At 43.7% G+C, this 20,517-nt stretch overlaps 3 protein-coding genes across 4 annotated transcripts in view; 2 read left to right on the top strand and 1 right to left on the bottom strand.

Moving 5' to 3' along the window:
- Positions 1–10: 10 nt before the first annotated feature.
- Positions 11–5,282, top strand: tpk2 (thiamin pyrophosphokinase 2). Its single transcript, XM_024263877.1, has 9 exons — positions 11–148; positions 545–837; positions 918–1,159; positions 1,472–1,535; positions 1,603–1,733; positions 1,812–1,930; positions 4,680–4,812; positions 4,883–4,979; positions 5,038–5,282. Exons 2-9 carry the CDS (start codon positions 768–770, stop codon positions 5,082–5,084), a joined length of 903 nt encoding a protein of 300 aa, XP_024119645.1. The 5' UTR covers positions 11–148; positions 545–767; the 3' UTR covers positions 5,085–5,282.
- Positions 5,283–7,215: 1,933 nt separating this feature from the next.
- LOC112140870 (rho-related GTP-binding protein RhoA-C) lies at positions 7,216–16,302 on the bottom strand. Of its 2 annotated transcripts, none has more exons than XM_024263887.1 (5): positions 16,183–16,302; positions 12,632–12,787; positions 11,232–11,352; positions 11,027–11,157; positions 7,216–8,458 (listed from the first exon to the last, which is right to left on the bottom strand). In XM_024263887.1, exons 2-5 carry the CDS (start codon positions 12,785–12,787, stop codon positions 8,285–8,287), a joined length of 582 nt encoding a protein of 193 aa, XP_024119655.1. In that variant the 5' UTR covers positions 16,183–16,302; the 3' UTR covers positions 7,216–8,284. The 2 variants fall into 2 exon arrangements, with proteins under 2 accessions (XP_024119655.1, XP_024119656.1); XM_024263888.2 differs by having other exon boundaries at positions 16,117–16,232.
- Positions 16,303–17,215: 913 nt separating this feature from the next.
- Positions 17,216–20,517, top strand: part of tpx2 (TPX2 microtubule nucleation factor) — a 7,097-nt gene continuing 3,795 nt past the window's right edge. Inside the window, exons 1-9 of the mRNA XM_024263859.1 lie at positions 17,216–17,397; positions 17,602–17,741; positions 17,943–18,059; positions 18,150–18,258; positions 18,752–18,814; positions 18,886–18,996; positions 19,110–19,219; positions 19,290–19,438; positions 20,111–20,279. Of these exons, the coding sequence (XP_024119627.1) occupies positions 17,633–17,741; positions 17,943–18,059; positions 18,150–18,258; positions 18,752–18,814; positions 18,886–18,996; positions 19,110–19,219; positions 19,290–19,438; positions 20,111–20,279 (937 nt within the window). The 5' untranslated portion in view covers positions 17,216–17,397; positions 17,602–17,632. The remainder of the gene's footprint in view (positions 17,398–17,601; positions 17,742–17,942; positions 18,060–18,149; positions 18,259–18,751; positions 18,815–18,885; positions 18,997–19,109; positions 19,220–19,289; positions 19,439–20,110; positions 20,280–20,517) is intronic.

Here is a 20,517-nt window from a genome sequence, read left to right as displayed (position 1 = left end):
TCTTCCTGCTGCTGCGCTCCAGTCTTCTTCTGCTGACAGCGACCGGACGCGCGCGCCCCCTGCAGGCCGGGCGGAGTCTGAGTCTTTCCTGCTGTCTGTGGATCCGAACTCCTCTCAAACATTTCGGTTTTCACACCTGTCATTAAAGGTGAGTCTCAATATATTAGAACATCCACCAAAAGTTGGATTTGGGAAATGTTTATTTTACAATCAAAACAAAAACAAAGCTAGGAAACAATCAACAGAAACACAAAGCTGTCCAGAGACAGATCAAACTTAGGAGTCTGTAGATCATTTAAGATAAAAGCATAATTAGTCTAGATTGGACAATATTCATAAAGCAAATTAAATATTTAGTTTGTAAGCTCAATATATAATTTCAAAATAAATATTTAGCTTTAAATTAAATATTAAGTGCTCTTACTAAATATTTAGTTAGTAAATGTAACATTTATAGAAAGATTTATTTAAAGGGTGAAATATATATATTTTTTCTCCTAAAACACACTAAATATCTGAAAACTTTGATGTTTTCTCCTCTCAGGTTTACATGCGGGACTCACGAACACAAACATGTCAACCATGAGAGTTTCTCTCCTGAATCCTTCAGGGATTCCTGCTTCTCTCGGTGACTTTTGCCGCCTGCAGGGTCTGCATTGTGATGAGACGTTTTTCAATAAAGTTTGAAGGAAAAAAGGCGGGACATGCGCAGTTGGCGCTGCTGTTTGTGCGCGTGAAGCTGCGCAGTCGCTGCGCTGCAGACGGAGATGGCTGCAGCTTCCTGGTCAGAGCGGGTTCTCCACCTGCTGAACCGCATGAACAACTTTTACTCTGCAGGTATCTGAGCCGAACCGAGCCCGAACTGCACGCGGTCTCCCGGAAGTGGACCGTATGAGCCGTGCTTGTCTCCTCCTCAGGCTCCTGCCGGGCCAGCTGCGTCCGGTTTGAGGTGGACGGCGCGCAGGTCGGCTGGATCCGACCGCACGTGGCTGCGCTGCTGTCCCGGTACCCGCAGGTGTTCACCTGTCCGCGCGGGGGCGCTGTTTCCCTGTGTCAGGGTCTGGACTCGTATGAGGGGAGGTCGGAGGCCGTGCACGCGGTCCTGCTGGCCCTCAGGGAGGAGGACTGTCTGACCTGCCTCAGAGGATGGAGGGATGAGGTGAGAGGCGTGCGCATGCGCAGAGACATCCCGAGTCACGGGATGAAATGTTTGATTTAAAAAGCTGATCTCCACTTATAAAATCTATTTTAATGCCATCTGTTGTTTTTAGGCAGAAAACCTTTCTGTTGAGTTATTGTTAGAATCCACTCTGATCACGAAAGATCAGTTTAATCTACTCTCTAAATCAGCGGAACATAAATGTAGAATAAAGAAGAATCAGACACGATGGAGCGGAGACGGTTTTCTTCTTAAGGAATCCGGGTGCATCTAGAGAGTTGATGTTGCTGCTGAATTCTGTCTGAATCTCAGAGGTACAGCGTGATGCCCAGATTCTCCGACCCCCCCGTGATGTGGATGGAGCGAGCAGCTACCAGTAGGTCGTGCGTCCTACCCGCCGCTGGGTGGTGGGCGGGGCTGAGCTGACCGCTGCTTCACTGCAGGTCTCTTTGGGGTGAAGCGCTATGGAGTGCACGTGAACGCGTACACCGTCAGTGACGGCGGGGAGGTCAGCATGTGGCTGGCACGCCGCTCCAGCACCAAGCAGACGTATCCTGGACTGCTGGACAACATGGTGGGAAGATCGGACCGGCTTCAGTGTTCTGGTACCAGAGTTCTGACGCTCCGTGTCATCGCTTTGCCCTTCCGTTAGGCGGCCGGCGGCCTGGCTGCAGGGGTCGGCATCAAACACACTCTGGTGAAAGAGTGCCAGGAGGAAGCGTGCGTCCCAGAAGACACCGCCATGACGGCCCGACCCGCAGCGACCGTCAGGTGAGCCGAACCCCAGAACCGCCAACGACAATCGGTGCAGTTAACATAGTTTATCATCCATCATCCATCCATCATCCATCCATCATCCATCCATCCATCATCCATCATCTATCCATCCATCATCCATCATCTATCCATCCATCATCCATCATCTATCCATCCATCCATCNTATCCATCCATCCATCCATCCATCCATCCATCATCTATCCATCCATCCATCCATCCATCCATCATCTATCCATCCATCTATTCATCCATCCATCATCCATCATCCACCATCCATCATCCATCCATCCATCCATCTTCTATTCATCCATCCATCATCCATCCATCCATCCATCATCTATTCATCCATCCATTCATCCATCCATCATCCATCATTCATCATCCATCCATCATCCATCATCCATCCATCCTCTATAGCAGTGTTTCCCAACCCTGGTCCTCAAGGCACACTGTCCGGCATTTTTTTATTCCAACCCTGCTCAAACACACCTGCATTTGATGACCATCATTGTCAGACTTCTGCTGAGCCTGATGATGAGCTGAATCAGGTGTGCATAAGCAGGGCAACATGGAAAACATGCAGGACAGTGTGCCCCGAGGACCAGGGTTGGGAAACACTGCTCTATAGGAGCAGGCCATGGTCGAAGTATCTCTGCTTAGACTGCTGTCTCCATTGAAAGTTTCTCCAGTTCTATGGTGTTTATTGAAGTCAAAACCAAATGGAAAATGACGTTTGATAATTGGAGGCGGAGACAGAGGGCTGCACTGGCTTTCTTCTGATTGGTCTATTTTAGGGATGAAGACGCCTTCCAAACCCACGTAGACAGGAAGTTTACGTTTGAGGAGTACAGTATACCTGCCATGCTGGAACATTGTTGGGACGATGGCATATGTGACTTTAAAGAACAGCAAAAACTCTAGAAACTCAGCGTTACCTGGTATTGTTGGGTTCTGGACCAAAGAGAAGCCCCCCCAGCCAAAGAATGTCTGTTACTGATCCATACTCATCAAAAACATTTCTGGTCATGCTTTTAAACATCTATTAAAGAACGTTGTAGTATTGAACAACATGAAGAGTTTTATTATTCAGTAGACCATGAGCTCTCCATGAGGACGTGTCTCTGTCTCTCTGGACCTTCAAACAGCTCCTCCTCCTTCATCAGTTAAGTGCCAGACTGCATCTCTATCCAGAATATTCTGGTTTCATCCATAATAAACACCTGCTCTAGATGATAGTCATTCTCCATGATTATCAGGTCATTGCTCCATACAGGAGAAATTAAAGCAGGAGAACACGGTAAAGATGTTTGGAGGAGTTATAAAATAACAGCACTTATAGTGTGTTCTTTGAAATGATGCCATCGTTAACCAGTGATGAATCTTTCTGGGAGCTTGTTTACCAATAAACTATATTAACACAGGAACAATAAAAACATTTAATTTATACATTGTAGTTAGAAGGTCTTTTTTTTAAACAGACCAATCAGAAGAAAGCCACACAGCCTTGACCGATCTGCAGCCACAAAAAGGCAAAACGGTTGGGGACCACCAGTGTAGGGTATGGACGGTAGTCATTACAGTACCAGGGATCCAGGTGAACTGTTGTTGACAAATACTTATCTTCCAAGATTAAAACAATGTGATTTCCTCAGTCATTTCTGTCAGATGCCTCATATACAGAAAGCGGGTTTGAGATGACCAAGGCGGACCCGGCGCTGTGCAGACCGCCTGCAGCGCGGTGCATGCTGGTTAGTTTCTGTCACCAACGTCAAATGTGCGTCGCCACGAAGTATCTCGGGAAAGGGGCGGGTTCAAGGCGCCTTCCTCAGCCAGAAAATAGGTACTGCGCTGGCTTCGAGAAGCCTTCAGGACTACAAAACAATGCATTGTGGGAAAGGGTTTTCTGAAAGTTCTTGTAGTTCGACGTGAAATAACTGGCAATAAATGAAGGAAATCTGAGTATTTTTTACTCTTTCTGGAAGGTAGTGAATCACTGATGAAAAAATAAACAAGATTGTAAATAATCTGTGGTTATATGTGTTACCGTTGTCTTTAAAATTAACTTTCATTTCTGTTTTATTTATTTATTTTGGACAGTGAACATGAAATTCATCCAGTGGCTATTTTTTTTATCTGCTTTACTCTGAAAGATGTTAAAATAATATCAAAGACACAACAGCACAGATCATTCTAGGAGGAGTGGAATATTCAGATTCAACCCAAAACTCCTTGATCTCGTACAGTCTCGCCGTTCACCCTCATCTCAGGCGCCTTTCCCCGCCCCCTCCTGCAGCGGCCTGGTCTCGCCGACGATGCAGGCGAGGTGCCGAGTCATCTCAAACACCACTAATCTGTCTCATAGCTGAAGTGTTTCTATGATGAACATCTCAGACCAAACTCCGATTTTTATGAGGAACAACTTTCAGAATCTGAGAGCGACTCGGTCTTCCTCCTCCACTTGAGGCAGGAAGTCTCCACACACCTGGAGAGAGCTGTTCCTGACCTCTGATTTGGAGGTACTACCTCTCAGTGCAGCTGGTTCATTCTGAAACGCCTCAGTGGACAGTGAAGGTCTCGGTTTGAAGAACCCAACAGAACAGCAGAGATCCATGAATACTACAGTAACTGTAGTATTCCTACACTCTGTGAACATTAGAAATGTTACAATGAACATTACCAAAGTGGTGATCCGTCTGAGGAGGAAACCAGAGCTGGTTACTGAGACCTGATGTTCTCTTGAAGCTACACATACGAGGATGAGGAGGGCGTGTTCCCCGAGAGCCAGTTTGTCTTTGATCTGGAAGTTCCGGTTGGGTTCAGGCCCAGAATTGGAGATGGGGAAGTGCAAGACTTCTACCTGCTGTCGATAGAAAAGGTCAGTCTTCTGGAGTGTGTTTCTCCCTGGTCTGAGAGCGGTCTTGAATGCATCGTCACGTGTGTTCCAGGTGAAGGAGCTGCTGGCGAGCGATGACTTCAAACCCAACTCTGCCATGGTGGTGTTAGACTTCCTCATCAGACACGCGTTCGTGGAGCCGGACTCAGGTTTGTGGCTGAGCTCAGTCAGTCGTCCAGGATCGGTCTGATGACGCTTTCATTTCAGAGCCGTACTATCAGGAGTTTGTGGCCGGACTCCATCGAACGCTTTAGAGCGAAGGAGCGGACGCCGTTGACGTGCCGTGGAGCCGCAAACTGCTGCTGGAAGCTGAACCAGAGAGCAGGGAGAGTGTGTGAAGCAGTATTAGTGCCACGAAATGAGAGAAATCCGTTTTATTTCAAAACTTCCTAAACTCCATCAAAGTGTATAGTTTTGGAATAAAAAGAATTAAAAATGTTTGTAAAATCCTGTCTTGTTTTCCAAATCACTTTCTTTGGTTACAAAATATGAGTTTGACCTTCATAAACCTGCTTCAGTTTGAACCATTTTCTTCATCTCTTTATGTTTCTTCTGAACTCTGAGCTCCGTTTAACCCTTGAACACCTGAGCTCATGTTCTTTGATTTACTGTAGCAGATCGTAAAGGAGAAAAGCGGCTCGTTGAGTCGCTTTTCTCCTTTACGATCTGCTGGAATGAAAGTGTTTGAGAAGTTACAGTTCATTAAAGATTTAGTGTTTAAGCTAAACACCACTGACTCCTCATGTGTTAAAAGGTCTAACAAAAGTTCTACAAACCACCCAATCACAGAAGTGGGTTCATGCTGATTGGTCTGGACGTCATCTCTGGCTTTATTTCTGCTTTGATTCTGTTTCAACATGAAACTTCCACTCTGAACCCAGAAGGAGCAGCTCAGTTATTCGTGTCTTCGTCTCTATGTGATCTACTTCAATATCCTAAAGCATTTTGTTGAGACAAAATAAAGAAAAAATGTTTTTGTTTTGAACTTTTGACAATGTTACACGAGTCCATATTGTGTTCATCACAGGACTGGACACTAGATTTACACTAGACCTGAGGGTCTCATTTGAAGCAGCCTGTGTTAAATGTTCAGCCTCGTGGTTTCTGCTGGTGTGAGACATGTACTGTATAGAATGACTGAATTCCTTCCTCACTCACTATATAGTGGATTCTTTCTAGTGATTTCTGAACCTACAATTATAAGATCGAGTACACAAAAAATCTCCAGAGAGCAGAACTTTGGTTCCGGATTGGTCAAAGGAATCCAAACGAGAACATGAGCGCATGAGAAGCTGTCCTGAAAACTGTTCTGGGATTGACAGGACAGAAGATCTTCAAAGATTCTTACGTTTGTGCAGTAAATGTTTGGGCTTTCTGTCAAACATCCGCAGAAATTCAAATATCTCCACAGTAAAAAAATGAAACTGTTCGACTACTGTCTAAAAATTAAGAGTCTAAACTTTAAAATTGAAAGTTTAGATTTAGAGCAGGGTGTCAAACTCATTTTGGTTCAGGGGTCACATTCAACCCGTCTGATCTGAAGCGGGCCGGACCAGAAACATGAACGCATAACATGGTCATCTTGTTATCTGTAGCTTTGTTTTTGTTCTTGTTTTTTTTTCTTGTTTAGTCTTGCGATTCTTTTGCTCCCTCTAGAGGTGGAATTGTGCGTTGCAGCCATTACTTTAAAGAACAGTAACTCGCCACCAGAATGGGCTCAAAACATGCTGTAGTTCCCATTCTTGTATCATTCCCCCTTCATAACTGGGCCGGTTTAAACCATCTGCCGGGCTGGATGAGGCCCGCGGGCCGCTCTGGTATAGACTAACCGGGGTGCCCAAACTCTTCACTCAAAGGGCCAAAACCTAAACAGGATCCCGGTCCAAATACAATATTCTTTTGCATGTCATAAAATAAAAGGAGAAAATAAAGAATAAGAATTTGAAAAAAGCAAACTGGGATCCTAAAGAGAGACGTGGAGCTGATCTTTGACTTGATCCGTTTGACGTCGTCGTTCCGTCTTAGCGAGCTGAAAAAGACGCTAATAGCATCAGAAGTGACAGTGAAGGATCATGGGAACACTTTAGGCACACATAATCTAGACGATCACAAGGGGGGAAACAATTTTTACTTTTAAACATAACAGAAGTTTTTGGATAAAGTGATGAAAATGTAACTTTAGTGTCTGGTTTGGCAGCGTTCTGCTCTCTGCAGAAGAAGGATGTGGACAAATGTAACCTGATGTGACGAGTTTCACAAATCTAATGAAAATGAAACTTTACTTCGATGTTTCTGAGTGAATGTAGTCGCTCCCAGCCAGCGAGCGTCCGTGGATATGAACGTTGTTTAACCCTCATCATCTGGCAGTTCAATAAAGGTCGGCACTGAACTGAATACATTTATTTCCTTTAGATTACATAAAAAGATGAAAGCAGAAACATGAAAATGTGGTTGTAAACAAAAACATGTTACAAACAACCCTTTCAGAAAGCTTTCAAAGTATACAAGACACTGACCTTTAGTTTCAATGTTTGTGCAAACGGTACAAAGGAAGCCAGTAGAGCGCCACATAAACTCGCCTGAATGTAAAGCAGAAGGATGAGAGCAGCAGAGGACTCGCTACAACCAGGAGGAGGATCTGAGGTCAGACCTGCAGGAGGCGCTCGAGTCACTGGGATGCTGCAGCTCAGAGGAAACAAGTCCAGACTGACCGGCCGACCTGAAGTCTGCGTTCAGAGGGTTCCAGACTCCACCCAAACCGGCCTGCTTCCTCCAGCAGGCTCCACGCTCAGACGTCAGCATGTTCTAGAGGCTGACGTCTGAGGAAGAGTCTCCACCCACGTTTCAACAGCAAACCAGAGCGCCCTCCTCTGGAGCGCCGAGGCCACGTCAGCGAGCCTGCGCTGTCCTCGTGTTTTCAAGAGCAAACACGAGTCCAAGTCAGCATCAAACACTAGATTCACAAAGAGAGGCGGAGCCACGAGATCTGGACAGGAAACAGAGAGAAAGACGCTGGAAGCTTCAGAGGTGACAGGAAACGAGCCCGCCGTGTTCAGGACGCCAAATGATGAACAGAAACGAGGCGGGGGGACAGTGGGTTCCTTCAGTCCAGTGCTGCAGCTCGGTCCAGCGTGGGCCACGGTTTCCAGCTGGTTCTGTTGGACCCGTCTGGACCCACACCAGCATGGCCATCTGCTCACTGGTTCTGGTGCAGCTCTAGTAACCTTTACCTGTTAGTTCAGACCGTGAGCCCATCCGAGCTGCAGCACCTGACGGAGGAACGCCAAAACCATGGAACCACTGGGTGGGAGGGGCCTCTGGGTTCTCCTGGACCTCTTCCTCACACCAGGTCGGTGACAGTGATAGTGAATGACCCCTGACCCGAGTCTCTTTTGGGTTTGTCTTCCTGCTTTGATTTGATTCCCCCCACCCCCCGCCTGCAGCACCAGGCTCCTTAAAGCAGAGTGCAGCCGCTCTTCTTCCTCCGTCCTTTAGCCTGCAGCGCCGCCCTGGTGGCCATCTCGAACACCTCCCTCACCCCGTCCTTCGTCTTGGCCGAGCACTCCAAGTACCCGAAGGCGTTGATGCGGTTAGCCATGTCCCGAGCCTCCTCGGACTTCACCGGCTCCTGTGTGGAGGAAACAACCTCAGTTTGAAACTTTTCAGGAGCTGCAGCCAAAAAACTGAACGCCGCGGTCCAGAACCGCTCCACCGGGTCAGACAGTCCCAGAACTGCACTCACAGTCAGGAGGAAGGCGTTCATCTTTATCACGTTTAAAGAGAAAGAATAACATTTAGCTTAAACAGCAAAGACCAGCATTAAAGAAAAAAGCTTCAATTTAAGCTTTCAATTTTGAATGGACACCCTGATCACCCTGCAAAGATAACATCCTTCACGCAGAACTCACAGCAGACAGGCGTTTCAGGAGAAGTAAAATACTCATCAAAACTTAAGAAAAATACCAAACATTCTGTTGGAGCATTTCCAAAGAATACAGGTGGATTATGGGTCTTTTTTTGTTCCACAGATCTCCTCTCTGCAGTACTACTGGGCAACATGACGATACATATCATGAGAGCGACATGACGATACATATCAAGAGGGCGACATGACGATACATATCAAGAGGGTGATATGACGATACATATCATGAGGGCAATATGACGATAAATATCAAGAGGGCGATATGACGATAGATATCATGAGGGTGATATGACGATACATATCATGAGGGCGATATGACGATACATATCATGAGGGCGATATGACGATACATATCATGAGGGTGATAGGAAAGTGTCTATCAAGCAATTTCTCTTCCATCGTTTATATTGTTTCTAACATAATTTGATCAATTATTACGCCAAATATATCATTAAATAGTCCAAACCCCATCAGTGTGTATACAAAATAATTACATGAGTGAAAATAAAGACAGATTAAAAAGAGTTTTTCATTTTTTTCGTGGTTTTGCAACGTAAAGCTTCCTTATGTTCTTTGATTGGCAGTCACGTGGGTTTTACGACAGGCTCTGGGTTACTAACACCATGTAGAACGATGGACGCAGGACAGCATGAAGCTGTTTCTCTAAAGCTGAAACAGACACACCAATGCAGTCAGCCCAAGTAAGAGCCCTTTCAGCTAGAGAGGGGGACGTCTGTGATTTGGTTTCAGTTTGGATTCAAGACGTCGGACGATGAGCAGAAGACAGTAATATGTTAAGTATGCTAGGAGGCCGTTTCAACGCCGATGCTAACACAACAAACCTTCTATCACTCCAGGAAAGTCCATGAATATGAACATATGAGGTTACAAAGATAATAGATAAACTAAAGCTGTGGAACAGGACTGTAACGAGTATCCGAGTACTCGGATTGATGTGCTCCAGAAAATTAGAGAACGAATATTCACGACGTCCAAATCGCTGATTCACGATCGCTATGAATATAGTAGTGTAGTAAAATATCATGTAGTAAAATACTGATAGCTCTGAAGTACAGAATAATGTTGGATTTTAAGTTTATGAACTAAAACAAAACCAAATGAGCAGCAATAATGTCACAGGAAGTAAACAAATCTTCAGAATAAAGCGTCAGAGAAACTTCCTGTTTTCAAAGTTAAATTAGCAAGAGCTTTTTTCTGCTCAAAAACTGAGACTAAAGTTCCGATCACTGAATACAAAAAATACATAAATAAAAAGTGAATTAGCATCAACATTGGAGCTTTAGCTCCCGTGTTTATATTGTTTTAATAACTCTTCAACACAACTGATGTCATTTCAGAAGAATTTTGTGTTTTTCTACTCAGAACTTGAAACTGTTTTGCACTTTAAAAATGTTTTTGATAAAAAGTATTTTTTTTTACTATTTCAAGTTCAAATACATCTGTTTTTCAGAACAAATGTGAAGGCTGCTGTCTGTCAGCATCTCTTCTCATCGATTTATTTTACTGAAATGTTTGTTTCTCTATTGTGACTATTCAGTTCTGTGGATATTTACACTCAGAGAAGTAAGCTTTTTTCAGAGAATGGCTGAAAATATATTTTATTACCGAATATTGAGATATATCGTTTTGTATTTGTATTTGTATTTATTTATTTAGTAGGGACGGATATAAAAACATAGACATACAGCAAAGCAGCAGTCCCATGCCTATATCATCATGCTTGTAGCAGGAGCTAATTTGCAGCATTTGTCCCCTGATGGGCTTTTTATACAATTGTGATGTAAAGCCGTTTATATTGTGATATAGAATTTTTCCCACATCCCCCAGCACTACAGTCATGGTCAGAAGTTTTGAGAATGACACAACTAATAATTTTTCCCAAGTCTGCAGTTTCATGGAACTGTATATATACTCCAGAATGTTCTGAGGAGTGATCCACTCAAATGAAATTATTTACATAGTCCATATTTGCCTTAAAATGAACTTTACCACTGAATCCACATCTACACTGCATTTCAGCGCTGACACAAAAGGACCAGCTAACATCATTCTCAGGAAAAGCTTTTGACACTTGTGAAATGCTTCTAATTGTGTTTCATTATACCACAGAAACGTCTGGCAAACACCTAAAATCCTGAAGGAACAGACCTTCTGGAAATGTAATACTTGTGTCATTCTCAAAACTGCTGGCCATGACTGTACTCTGCAGCGAGTTTCTGCAGAAGCTTCCGCCGCCTGACCGTCACTGACCTGCTTCATCTTGGCCAGCTCTCTCCGGGTGTGCTCGTCGTTTCGGAGGTCTTTCTTGTTTCCCACCAGGATGATGGGCACATTGGGGCAGAAGTGCTTGACCTCAGGGGTCCACTTCTCTGGAATGTTCTCTGCAGCGGTGACAGGTTTCAGATTTAGGAACAGACGGGCGTTTCTGAGAGCGGGACGGAGGAAGAGCGCTCACCTAAGCTGTCGGGGGAGTCGATGGAGAAACACATGAGAATGACGTCTGTGTCGGGGTAGGACAGCGGCCGCAGACGGTCGTAGTCCTCCTGACCGGCCGTGTCCCACAGCGCCAGCTCCACCTGAACAAACACGCAACACCTCAGCGCACTCTACCATGAAAGAACATCTAATCAAAGTGGATATATTGGTGTCTAGGTTTAAAACATTCATCAAAACTCATCTAAGAACCAATTTAATCAAATCTATGCATAAATCTTTTAATGTCACATTCATGTTCTACATGTCGACTGCTGAGAGTTTCATTGTAACTGTTGTTCATGAATAAAGAAATCCATGAAAACTCAACAAATAACTTTAGATGAGACGATAAGAGTGTCGGCATTTGTTCTGAATCTGTTTGTATAATTCTTAATTTACATATTTATGTATTTTATTTTGGATATTTCTGGGGGCGGAGCCGTTGTTAGACTGTGTTGCGCACGGTATAAAGCAGTGTGTTCAAAGTAAAGCCCGTGGGAAGACCATGGCGTCATTTGTGACTAAAAGCTTTAATCCTTGACTCTCTATAAGAACTGGTGACTCCTCCCCCTCACGTTCCAAACAGGAAGTACCTGCTGGTTCCAAGAAGCCAAAATCCCACAGACTTCTATGGAGAAATAAACAGCTGTAACTCTGTCATTCTATTGGTCAGAATAAACATTCTTGATCTGATACTTTTTAACATCTTCTTGATGCTTTTTTTCTGTAGTCCAAGTTATTCAAGTTATTAACTGACAATCAGACGCCTGAATAAAAGGATGTGGTCTCATGTTGAACGTTTAAAACGTTATATTGACAGATTCTCCGTCTTCTATTTTCATGTGGAAGGGGTGTGGCTTTGTAACAAGCTCACTCCTGATTGGTGAGAGTCCCACAGAAATGTTGACCAATCGCTGATGCCGTTATGAGTCCAACATGATCTGCGTGTTGAGAAAAAAATGGCAAATTGACTTTATTTTATTGGGGGGGGGGGGTAAACCAGTTTCTATGGTTGATGTCACTCGCTCCAGTTCTTTTATACAGTCATTGGTTCAAATACATTTTGAAAGAGTGAAAAAGCTCAAAACATAGTTCATGCTATGAGCAGTGATCTGTCAGAGTGTACCTTCTCCCGTCCAGCAAACTGAACAAAAAGAGACTAAAATAACTTTCCTCTTAAATGCAATGAGGATGAAGATGTGGGAGTGGCTAACTTTAACGCTGCTGCAGCTGAGAAAGAAAGTTAGTCCAGAGTCCTGGATTCATCCGTGATTTCTATGCCCTTCCTAACAACATTCCAGTATCTTCTCATGGTGTCTGAGGCTTAAATGGTCAGATTGTTGTCCACAGTGACAGCTCTCCACCTGACAACCATCTCACCTGTTTACCGTCCACTTCAATGTCAGCTACGTAGTTCTCGAAGACGGTGGGGACGTAGACCTCCGGGAACTGGTCTTTGCTGAACACAATGAGGAGGCAGGTCTTCCCACAGGCTCCATCTCCCACGATCACCAGCTTCTTTCTGATGGCAGCCATCTGTGATAGCAGACTGTAGTCAGTCGTGGAGGCTGAGGAACACCAAAGGTTTGGGGGGGCTGCCTCTGTAAACGTTGAAAACAGCTGAAGCGTTTTCAGCTGTCGTCACTAGCATCTTCAGCTGCCAAATTCAGCTTACAGCATTCACACTAGCATTTTCGCAGATAATGCTAGTGTGAGTATATCTAGTTTTTAGTTAGTTTAAAGCTAATGATTAAGATGTGTGTTTTACATCCACTTGTGTATGACCCGATTAGTCGACTAATCATAAACAATAATCTGTGATTAGTCGACTAATCATAAACAATAATCTGTGATTAGTCGACTAATCATAAACAACAATCTGTGATTAGTCGACTAATCATAAACAATAATCTGTGATTAGTCGACTACTAAAATAATCGTTTGTGGCAGCACTAATCTGGATAGATAAACCACTGGAGACGTGGAGAGCTGTTCCTGGTCACCTCTACTCCTCGTGTCCATCAGTCTGATTTCAGAGTAACTAGTGTGTTAGAAAGCGTTTGCAACAATTCACTCCCTCATGTCACTGGTTTGCTGTGGTTGAGATGACACTCCTGTTATACTGAGTCAACATCGTGATGACATACGTGGAACAAAACAACAAATTCCTTTTCTTCTATTTTAACCCTAAAATAAACAGTTAAAATATAAAAGTATGTAAATATAATACAGCACATACCAGCAAGAACATCATGTGTATGAAACAGGAACCAGAGAAACAAAAGACAAATACCTAAATACTTGAACAGTTACAGGCATTTCACAGACAGAGTGGCTCAGAAACAGAAACAGGAGCGGACTCGCAACGGTAGGAGATCGCTTGGAGCTGAACACTTCAAATATTTCTAAAGTAACGTCAACACACAATATTATTTAGGTCTGTCATAAAAAAGTTTTAGAAACCCCTGTAATAGCACAAAGTTGCTCATGTAAGAGTGTTCCTCTGCAGCAATGGACCATTCCGTCAACGGGTTAGCAAAGAGAAGAGACTCTTCAAAGAGATCTTTTTAAAGTGATCAAGTGCAGCATAAGTTCTCTGAGCAGCCGTGGAAAAAGAGAAAGCAAAATGTGTCACAACACTTCCAAAAGTCGGGAAGATAAAAGAGGAAAAAGAAAAAAAGTTTCATCGGAATTTTAAAAGAACATAAAGAAACTCAAGAATGACGAGACGGCGAAGGGAGAAAGACACTGGGAAGGAGAAAAAAAGGTAATTTTTATAAATATGTATTTTATTTTTATTGACATCACTCTATAGTGTTTAGTTCTATGATTCAAGTATTTTTGCTTCTTTTGTCTTCTTTAGTAAAACCTGACTACATAAAGACGCTAGAGAGAGAAACAAATTAGTCAATTCAACACATTTAATACTTTTCCCATAAGTAAAAATAATGGATATAAAATACATTTGTCTAACATTTAAATGGGAATTAACATTTTTTGTCCATCAAACTTTTGGATTCTTGACATCGATGCTGTTATAAAGTGGACCGATGAGGAAGTTGATCCACGTTTTACGTTCAGTCTGGGCTCTGGAGCCACTTGTAGATCTTTTATCCATAGTGGCTCTCTAGCAAAGGAGAAATAAAATAACCGTATTTGTTTCCAGTAATGGTTCCTAAATTGGCATTTAATTTAGATTAGTTACGTTTTTACATTTGAGGTTGAGGTGCAGCTCAAAGATAAACTATGTAAAGGTTTTTACATCCCTGCTGACTTCAAGAGGTCTTGCTTGCTCTAGAGTACACAGGTTTCAAATACTGAGAAAACTTTGGTAAAAAGGCGGATCCTTTATGAGTTTAAAGCACATATTATCCTCTGCTGTCCAGAGCTGCACTGGGATGATCCAGTTTGGAGTCTTTTATTTTGAAAGGAAATCATACGAGCTTTTGTCAAATGTAAAAAATAATTTCACACGTTGAGAAAATGTTAGTTTCTTTTTATATTTATGTTTGAATTCATGCCACAAAAGAAACATATTTTATATTTATTATTAAAAATAGATTGTAATGAATGCACAACAGTATCAAAATGAGACGTTGCAGCTCCTAAGTTTTGATTAGTAGAAAACAAACCCAAACGGCTGTTTTACTGTTAAGGGCTGCAGACTCCTGCAAACCAAACAAACAAATGAATACAAATAAAAAACTAATGCAGCCAGTGCAGAGGAGGCCCCGTATTGTTGCTTGTCTGGCCCCCAAACTGCTCAGTCTGCCTCTGAGTAGAAGGTCTGTCCTGTTTATGCACATTTGGTCAGAGTCGGCATACAGCAGGGAGGGGTCACTGTCTGTATGAGGAGCTGCTGGTTCCTTATGAAGAATGAAGATGATCCAGACTGAAGGTCAACATGGACAGTCGAAACATGGAGGTTTGCTCCCATTAATGTCTCCTCACAGACTGTATTTCTCTACAGCTGAAGCTGTAAAAACCTTTTATCCACTGTAGCTGACCCTATTAAAAGCTGATCTTGATTTAATTGATCCACTAAATTATCAGGTTCGGTTCAGTTCGGTTCTGCTGAACTAAAACAGAAACTAACCATTCAAATAGAAGGACGGTAAAGAGAAGTCTCTGACAACTTAGATTCAAACAGCTGTGAGATGTTCCTGTTGGACTGAATGTGGACTGAATGTGGTCTGGATGTGGACTGAATGTGGTCTGAATGTGGACTGAATGTGGTCTGAATGTGGACTGAATGTGGACTGAATGTATACTGGATGTGGACTGAATGTGGACTGAATGTATACTGGATGTGGACTGGATGTGGACTGGATGTGGACTGGATGTGGACTGAATGTGGACTGAATGTGGACTGAATGTGGACTGGATGTGGACTGAATGTGGACTGAATGTGGACTGGATGTGGACTGGATGTGGTCTGGATGTGGACTGAATGTGGGCGGGTTCCGGACTGGTTCCGTCAGACACCCAGCAGCCTCAGAGTCCCGCCTGACCGGGACGCAGCGGCGCTCGCGAGCTTCAGCTCGGCTAACTTTCGCTTCAGAAAATATCTAATCCGATCAGAACTTCTCATTCGGACTGAGAGTTTTCAGTGGAAAACAACCAAACACCCCCTAACCCCGCCGTGGGGAGCAGAATGTTAACCTCCTGAACCCAAAGTCAACATTTTCTTAAGTTCGTGTTTCCTTCGGTCCTCGCGGAAGTGGAGCGTCAGTAGCTTAGCCCGTCGGAGGAGCTAACGATTAGCTTGACAACTTTAACAGTTTCACCGGACCGCCGGTCCGCTACCACAACACAACAAACTCAGACTAAAGTATTTCACACCGGATATCGGATCCAGAACCCACCGGACACGCGCGGTGAACGAGAAAACACGCGCAGAAAAGTTTCACCGACTAAACGTAGAGACTTACGGTCTTTTCTTCAGTTTTCCTGTTGGCCTGAAGCCCCGCCCCAGGGAGTGCGTCACGACTGGACTCGCCCCCTCCGAGGGCCTTCAGCCAATAGGAAGCAGAGAACACGAGACAGACACATCCAGCCACCAATCAGAAATGTGATTGATTGATTGATTGATTGATTGATTGATTGATTGATTGATTGATTGATTGATTGATTGATTCCTTTAGATATAGCAGTACAAAAAAGTACAAATACGACACAAACACTGAGAAGTATGAGGACGATGGACAATCTCGTACATATACAGAAGTTCTCAGTAAACGTGTTTCTCTTTATGGTAGAAGAAGAACTCTGTTTTATTGGTCAAACTTTTATCAACCGAATATTTAAAAGAGACATTTGAAACATTCTATGCAAAACCACATTCCTTTCTTAGGGGAAACAAACACACGAGTTGTTATTGGGAGTAAAAAGAAGCTAAATGTGAACAATGATGTAGAGTTTTGGTCTTTACATACCTAAAACCGATTTACAAACATCCATGGATGAATAATATACAAGTACGTGTTTTTTTCCTTAAATGCAAACAAACATATCAGGGTATTTATTTGTATTCAAATAAATAGTACTATTTGTAATATTAATTATTTAATTAGTAAATGATCATAAACAGGATGGTTCTTTGAGTTCCTGATCTTATGTTCAAATAAATAAATACAAATATTCATAACATTTATTTTTTAGTCGGTAAATGTGTCCGTGATAAATATATGAAGGTACATGTCTATATTTTCGAATGTTTTAAATGATTTTTGGAAAACTTTATTTAATTGAGAGTAGATTGTAGACATTACAAACATGTCAGTAAATATGTATACATGTGAAGATAACTTTAGTTCAATTTAAACATTAGTAAAGGAGACAAAGACCAGAAATAAACAACAAAAAGCATAAATCAAATTAACATTTTTGAAAAACAAAATTCCGGAGTGTTGTTTCCTCATCTGCGTCACGTGGTCAGAAAACTTCCCACGTGGACGTCTTTGAGCCAATACGCGTCGGCGTTCCCGTCCAGACGTTCTCCATTGGCTGGTTCAAAATGGCGGCATTTTAAACAGCAGGGCGGAGCTCCTCGCGACGGTTGAGGTTGTGTTTGCGACGTTCTCCCAGAAGAAGTCTGCGCGGAGCGATTTGGGGAGAATTTTTGTGATTTTTGAGGCGCTTCTAAGGTAAATGTTCAGAGGAAAGAGTTGGTTAAAGTTCCGGATAGTTTGTTCTTTTCCTACTTCTTCGTTTGTGTTTGTAACGCGAACGTTTATCGTGTATTCCTGTGTTCTTGTGTTCTCTGCCTTAACGGAAGGTTCAGTGGAGGATTACGGAGTTCTGCTTCTGTACGCGTTGCTCCAAGTGTCCGCCTCTTCGGTCCATTTCAGGTGGGGTTTGTTGGGGCAGAAATCGTCCAGAATGACCGAAAAGGAGCCTGAGGCCTCCGAGCTCTACGAGTTCGACGCTCCGTCCCACGTCGTGGACTTCATGGAGCTGGTGAACGCCGAGACCGACGACAAGTGGTTCGGTAAGATTCGGTGCCGGTCCAGGTTCTGTAATGGGAGCTAAACTCGTTCCTCATCATGTAAATGCGTTTCGCTCACAAAGGAAGGAGGATTTAGGATTAATCTCCTTAAATCTGGAGTTTATGTATGAATATTAACTTTTGAAAACCAGATCAACAGATTTATTAATGGAAATCTGATGGAATTGTGGGTTTGTTGAGCAGATGAACGGGCCTCTGTGGAGGATGTGAACCTGGTCACTCCTCTAAAACCGGACCCCATGCAGGCCAAAGGACCCCAGGCTGATGTGATCCCTCAGCCTGTGCCGGACTGCAGCTCTGGTACCTTTTAGGGTTCTTGTTTGTTCTATTACCTAATTACAAAAGTCACTTTTATCTTGTCTCTAAAAACGACTCTTCTTGGTTTTCCAGGTCAGGACAAGTCTCCGCCATCAAACATTGTAACGTCATGGGGGGCAGAAACCAGGAAAGCGGCTAAAGTGAGGAGGACCGTGAAGGAACACCCTGCCCAGCCAAGCAGGTGCGGTGCTGCACCTTTTCCTCATGATTATGCCGTTTTAAGCCAAAACCTGTTTCATTTTCTGAGACGTGGTTTCATTCAAACTCACCTCTCAATCCGAGGAAGTCCTCTTCCCGTCACCCATCCCTCAACAGGTTCTCCTGCTAGCTTACAGCCCCCCCAGTCTAACATTCGCGGGGCAATACCGTTTCTATCCAGCTGTAAAGTTCTGATCCAGATTCCAGCTCAGACCAGGCAAACTAAGACATTCATGGATCTTGGAATGGGGCTGATTTTGATGTCCTCCATCAGGAGGAAGTGCCTCGAATATGACAAAAACACCATTTTCATTGCAGAGTGTCTTTAAATTTCTTTTTATTATTTTTTTCTCGTTTTTTAGCCGCAGATCTGAAGTCAGGAGGACTTCTGTGCTTCTTCCTTTGAGTTAAACTGTCTGATCAATCTGGTTTCTTGTAACCGTTTCTTCATTTGGTTTATTTCTTGTCCGTTTTAGGGTTTTAAAGCGTAAAACGATGACTACCACTCAGACTGCACCACCACCAAAGAAATCTAAAGAGTAAGTGTGCGTTGAGATGTCCGTCCAAACAGACATCTGTCACCAGCTGATCTCTGCGTTCTTCATCCTAGGACTCAAGTCGCTCCAAAAGACAGCAGTGCACAGCCGGGCTGTCGCAGGAGCGCACGGCTGAATGCTTCGGCTGCAAACGACGGCGCCGCCCCCCCCACCTCAAAGGCAGAGTGAGTGTTTCCAGACCCGCGGTTGAGTGAGAGCCGACCGTCACACAAACCAGCCAGGAAGGAGTTTTCTGTCACGGCAGGTTTCAGAAGTCGTGGATGTTTCGTCCGAACAGGCTGGTGTCCTCTGAAGAGCTGGAGATGGAGCGGATCAAGAACCTGCAGAGGGAGGTGGCCCTGCATCGCATGCAGAACGAGGCCAGCTACAAGGCTGCGCTGGCAGGCAGTGAGTAGTCAGACGCTCAGAAGTCGGCTGAGGGGACGTCCGGCGCTCACAGCTCCTGCTGCTCTTGTAGATCCTCCACCAAAGAAGGCGGTGCTGTCCACCACCGTGCCCAAAGACTTCCACTTCAGCACAGACGGCCGCATCAAAGCCGCTGCCTCTTCACAGTCCTCCAAGAGGGAGGTGGACTTCATCCATCAGCTCCGCAAACCAGCGTCTCCGGTAAGCTGCCTCAGACTGAAACCTCTGCAGCCTAAAGCGAACGAAAAACCGCACGTACATCTGAAGGTAGTTTAAAACTAACAAATCAATATTTAAAACTTGAAGGAATTGTTTTTGACAAAATAAAATTGAACATTTGAAAAAACTAATATTGAAAATTTGAAAAAAGTAAATTTGAAACTGAAAAAAATACTAAATAGATACCAATTAAAAAAATGTTGATTTGTACTTTCAGCTTCCCTTTTTTGAATTCCTAGCTTTTACTTTTCATTTGCGATTCAGATGTTTGAGTTTTCGCTGCTGAGCTGATCCTAAATTTTACATGGGGGCGGGGCTTTGAGCTCATTGGCTGCTGGGACATGTTTCCGTGATGGAGAGGACTCCTCACTACATTTTCTACACTTTCTCAGACACACATGAATATTTTCATTTTTCTCTCATTTTTAATCTCACTGTTCAAATTTTCATAGAAAACAAGTTTAGGGTGAAAACAGGATCTAGTCATGATCTGAGAATCTGTTTATTGTTCACTTTAAGCAGATCCTGGTTTGACCCCATGACTCTCTGCTGCTTGTAGGAAATGAAACCTTATTGTTTTTATCAGACATTCACTTAAGATTCTAACGCTGAGTGTTTAATCGTGTTTAACCAGAGAACATTTTGTTTTTCCAGGCAAAGACCAGGAGAGGAGCCACCATGCCCAAACCTTTTAACCTTTCGGCGGGTAACAGGAAGAAGGACGAGTCTGCTGCCTACGTGCCCATGGCCCAGCAGATCCAGCAGTTTCAGAAGAAAACGCCGGTCCGCTACCACATGCGCAGCCGGCGAATCCAGGAGAAAGGTGAGAAATGTCTTACAAAGTAGGTTTGGGTGGTATTCAGGTTTTAATACGTCAATATTCCCCCATGTGACCTTGGTACGCGGTATTACCAGGTACGCGATATTACCAGGTACGCGGTATTACCAGGTACGCAGTATTACCAGGTACGCGGTATTACCATGTACGCGGTATTACCAGGTACGCGGTCATGTACGCGGTATTACCAGGTACGCGGTATTACCAGGTACGCGGTATTACC

This window comes from Oryzias melastigma, linkage group LG7, assembly GCF_002922805.2.
Source record: "Oryzias melastigma strain HK-1 linkage group LG7, ASM292280v2, whole genome shotgun sequence".
Lineage (NCBI taxonomy): Eukaryota > Metazoa > Chordata > Actinopteri > Beloniformes > Adrianichthyidae > Oryzias > Oryzias melastigma.
The sequence above is the reverse complement of the archived record's forward strand: the minus strand, read 5'-3'. Positions and strand labels throughout refer to the sequence as shown.

Excerpts from the sequence above, each read along its gene's own strand:
- tpk2 (XM_024263877.1), top strand. The coding sequence starts at position 768 with ATGGCTGCAGCTTCCTGGTCAGAGCGGGTTCTCCACCTGCTGAACCGC. Across the intron at positions 838-917 it reads GAACAACTTTTACTCTGCAG|GCTCCTGCCGGGCCAGCTGC; the intron begins GTATCTGAGCCG and ends TCTCCTCCTCAG. Across the intron at positions 4,980-5,037 it reads GTTCGTGGAGCCGGACTCAG|AGCCGTACTATCAGGAGTTT; the intron begins GTTTGTGGCTGA and ends CTTTCATTTCAG.
- LOC112140870 (XM_024263887.1), bottom strand. The coding sequence starts at position 12,787 with ATGGCTGCCATCAGAAAGAAGCTGGTGATCGTGGGAGATGGAGCCTGT. Across the intron at positions 11,353-12,631 it reads TTGAAGTGGACGGTAAACAG|GTGGAGCTGGCGCTGTGGGA; the intron begins GTGAGATGGTTG and ends GTGTTTGTTCAG. Across the intron at positions 8,459-11,026 it reads AGCTGGCCAAGATGAAGCAG|GAGCCGGTGAAGTCCGAGGA; the intron begins GTCAGTGACGGT and ends TCCTCCACACAG.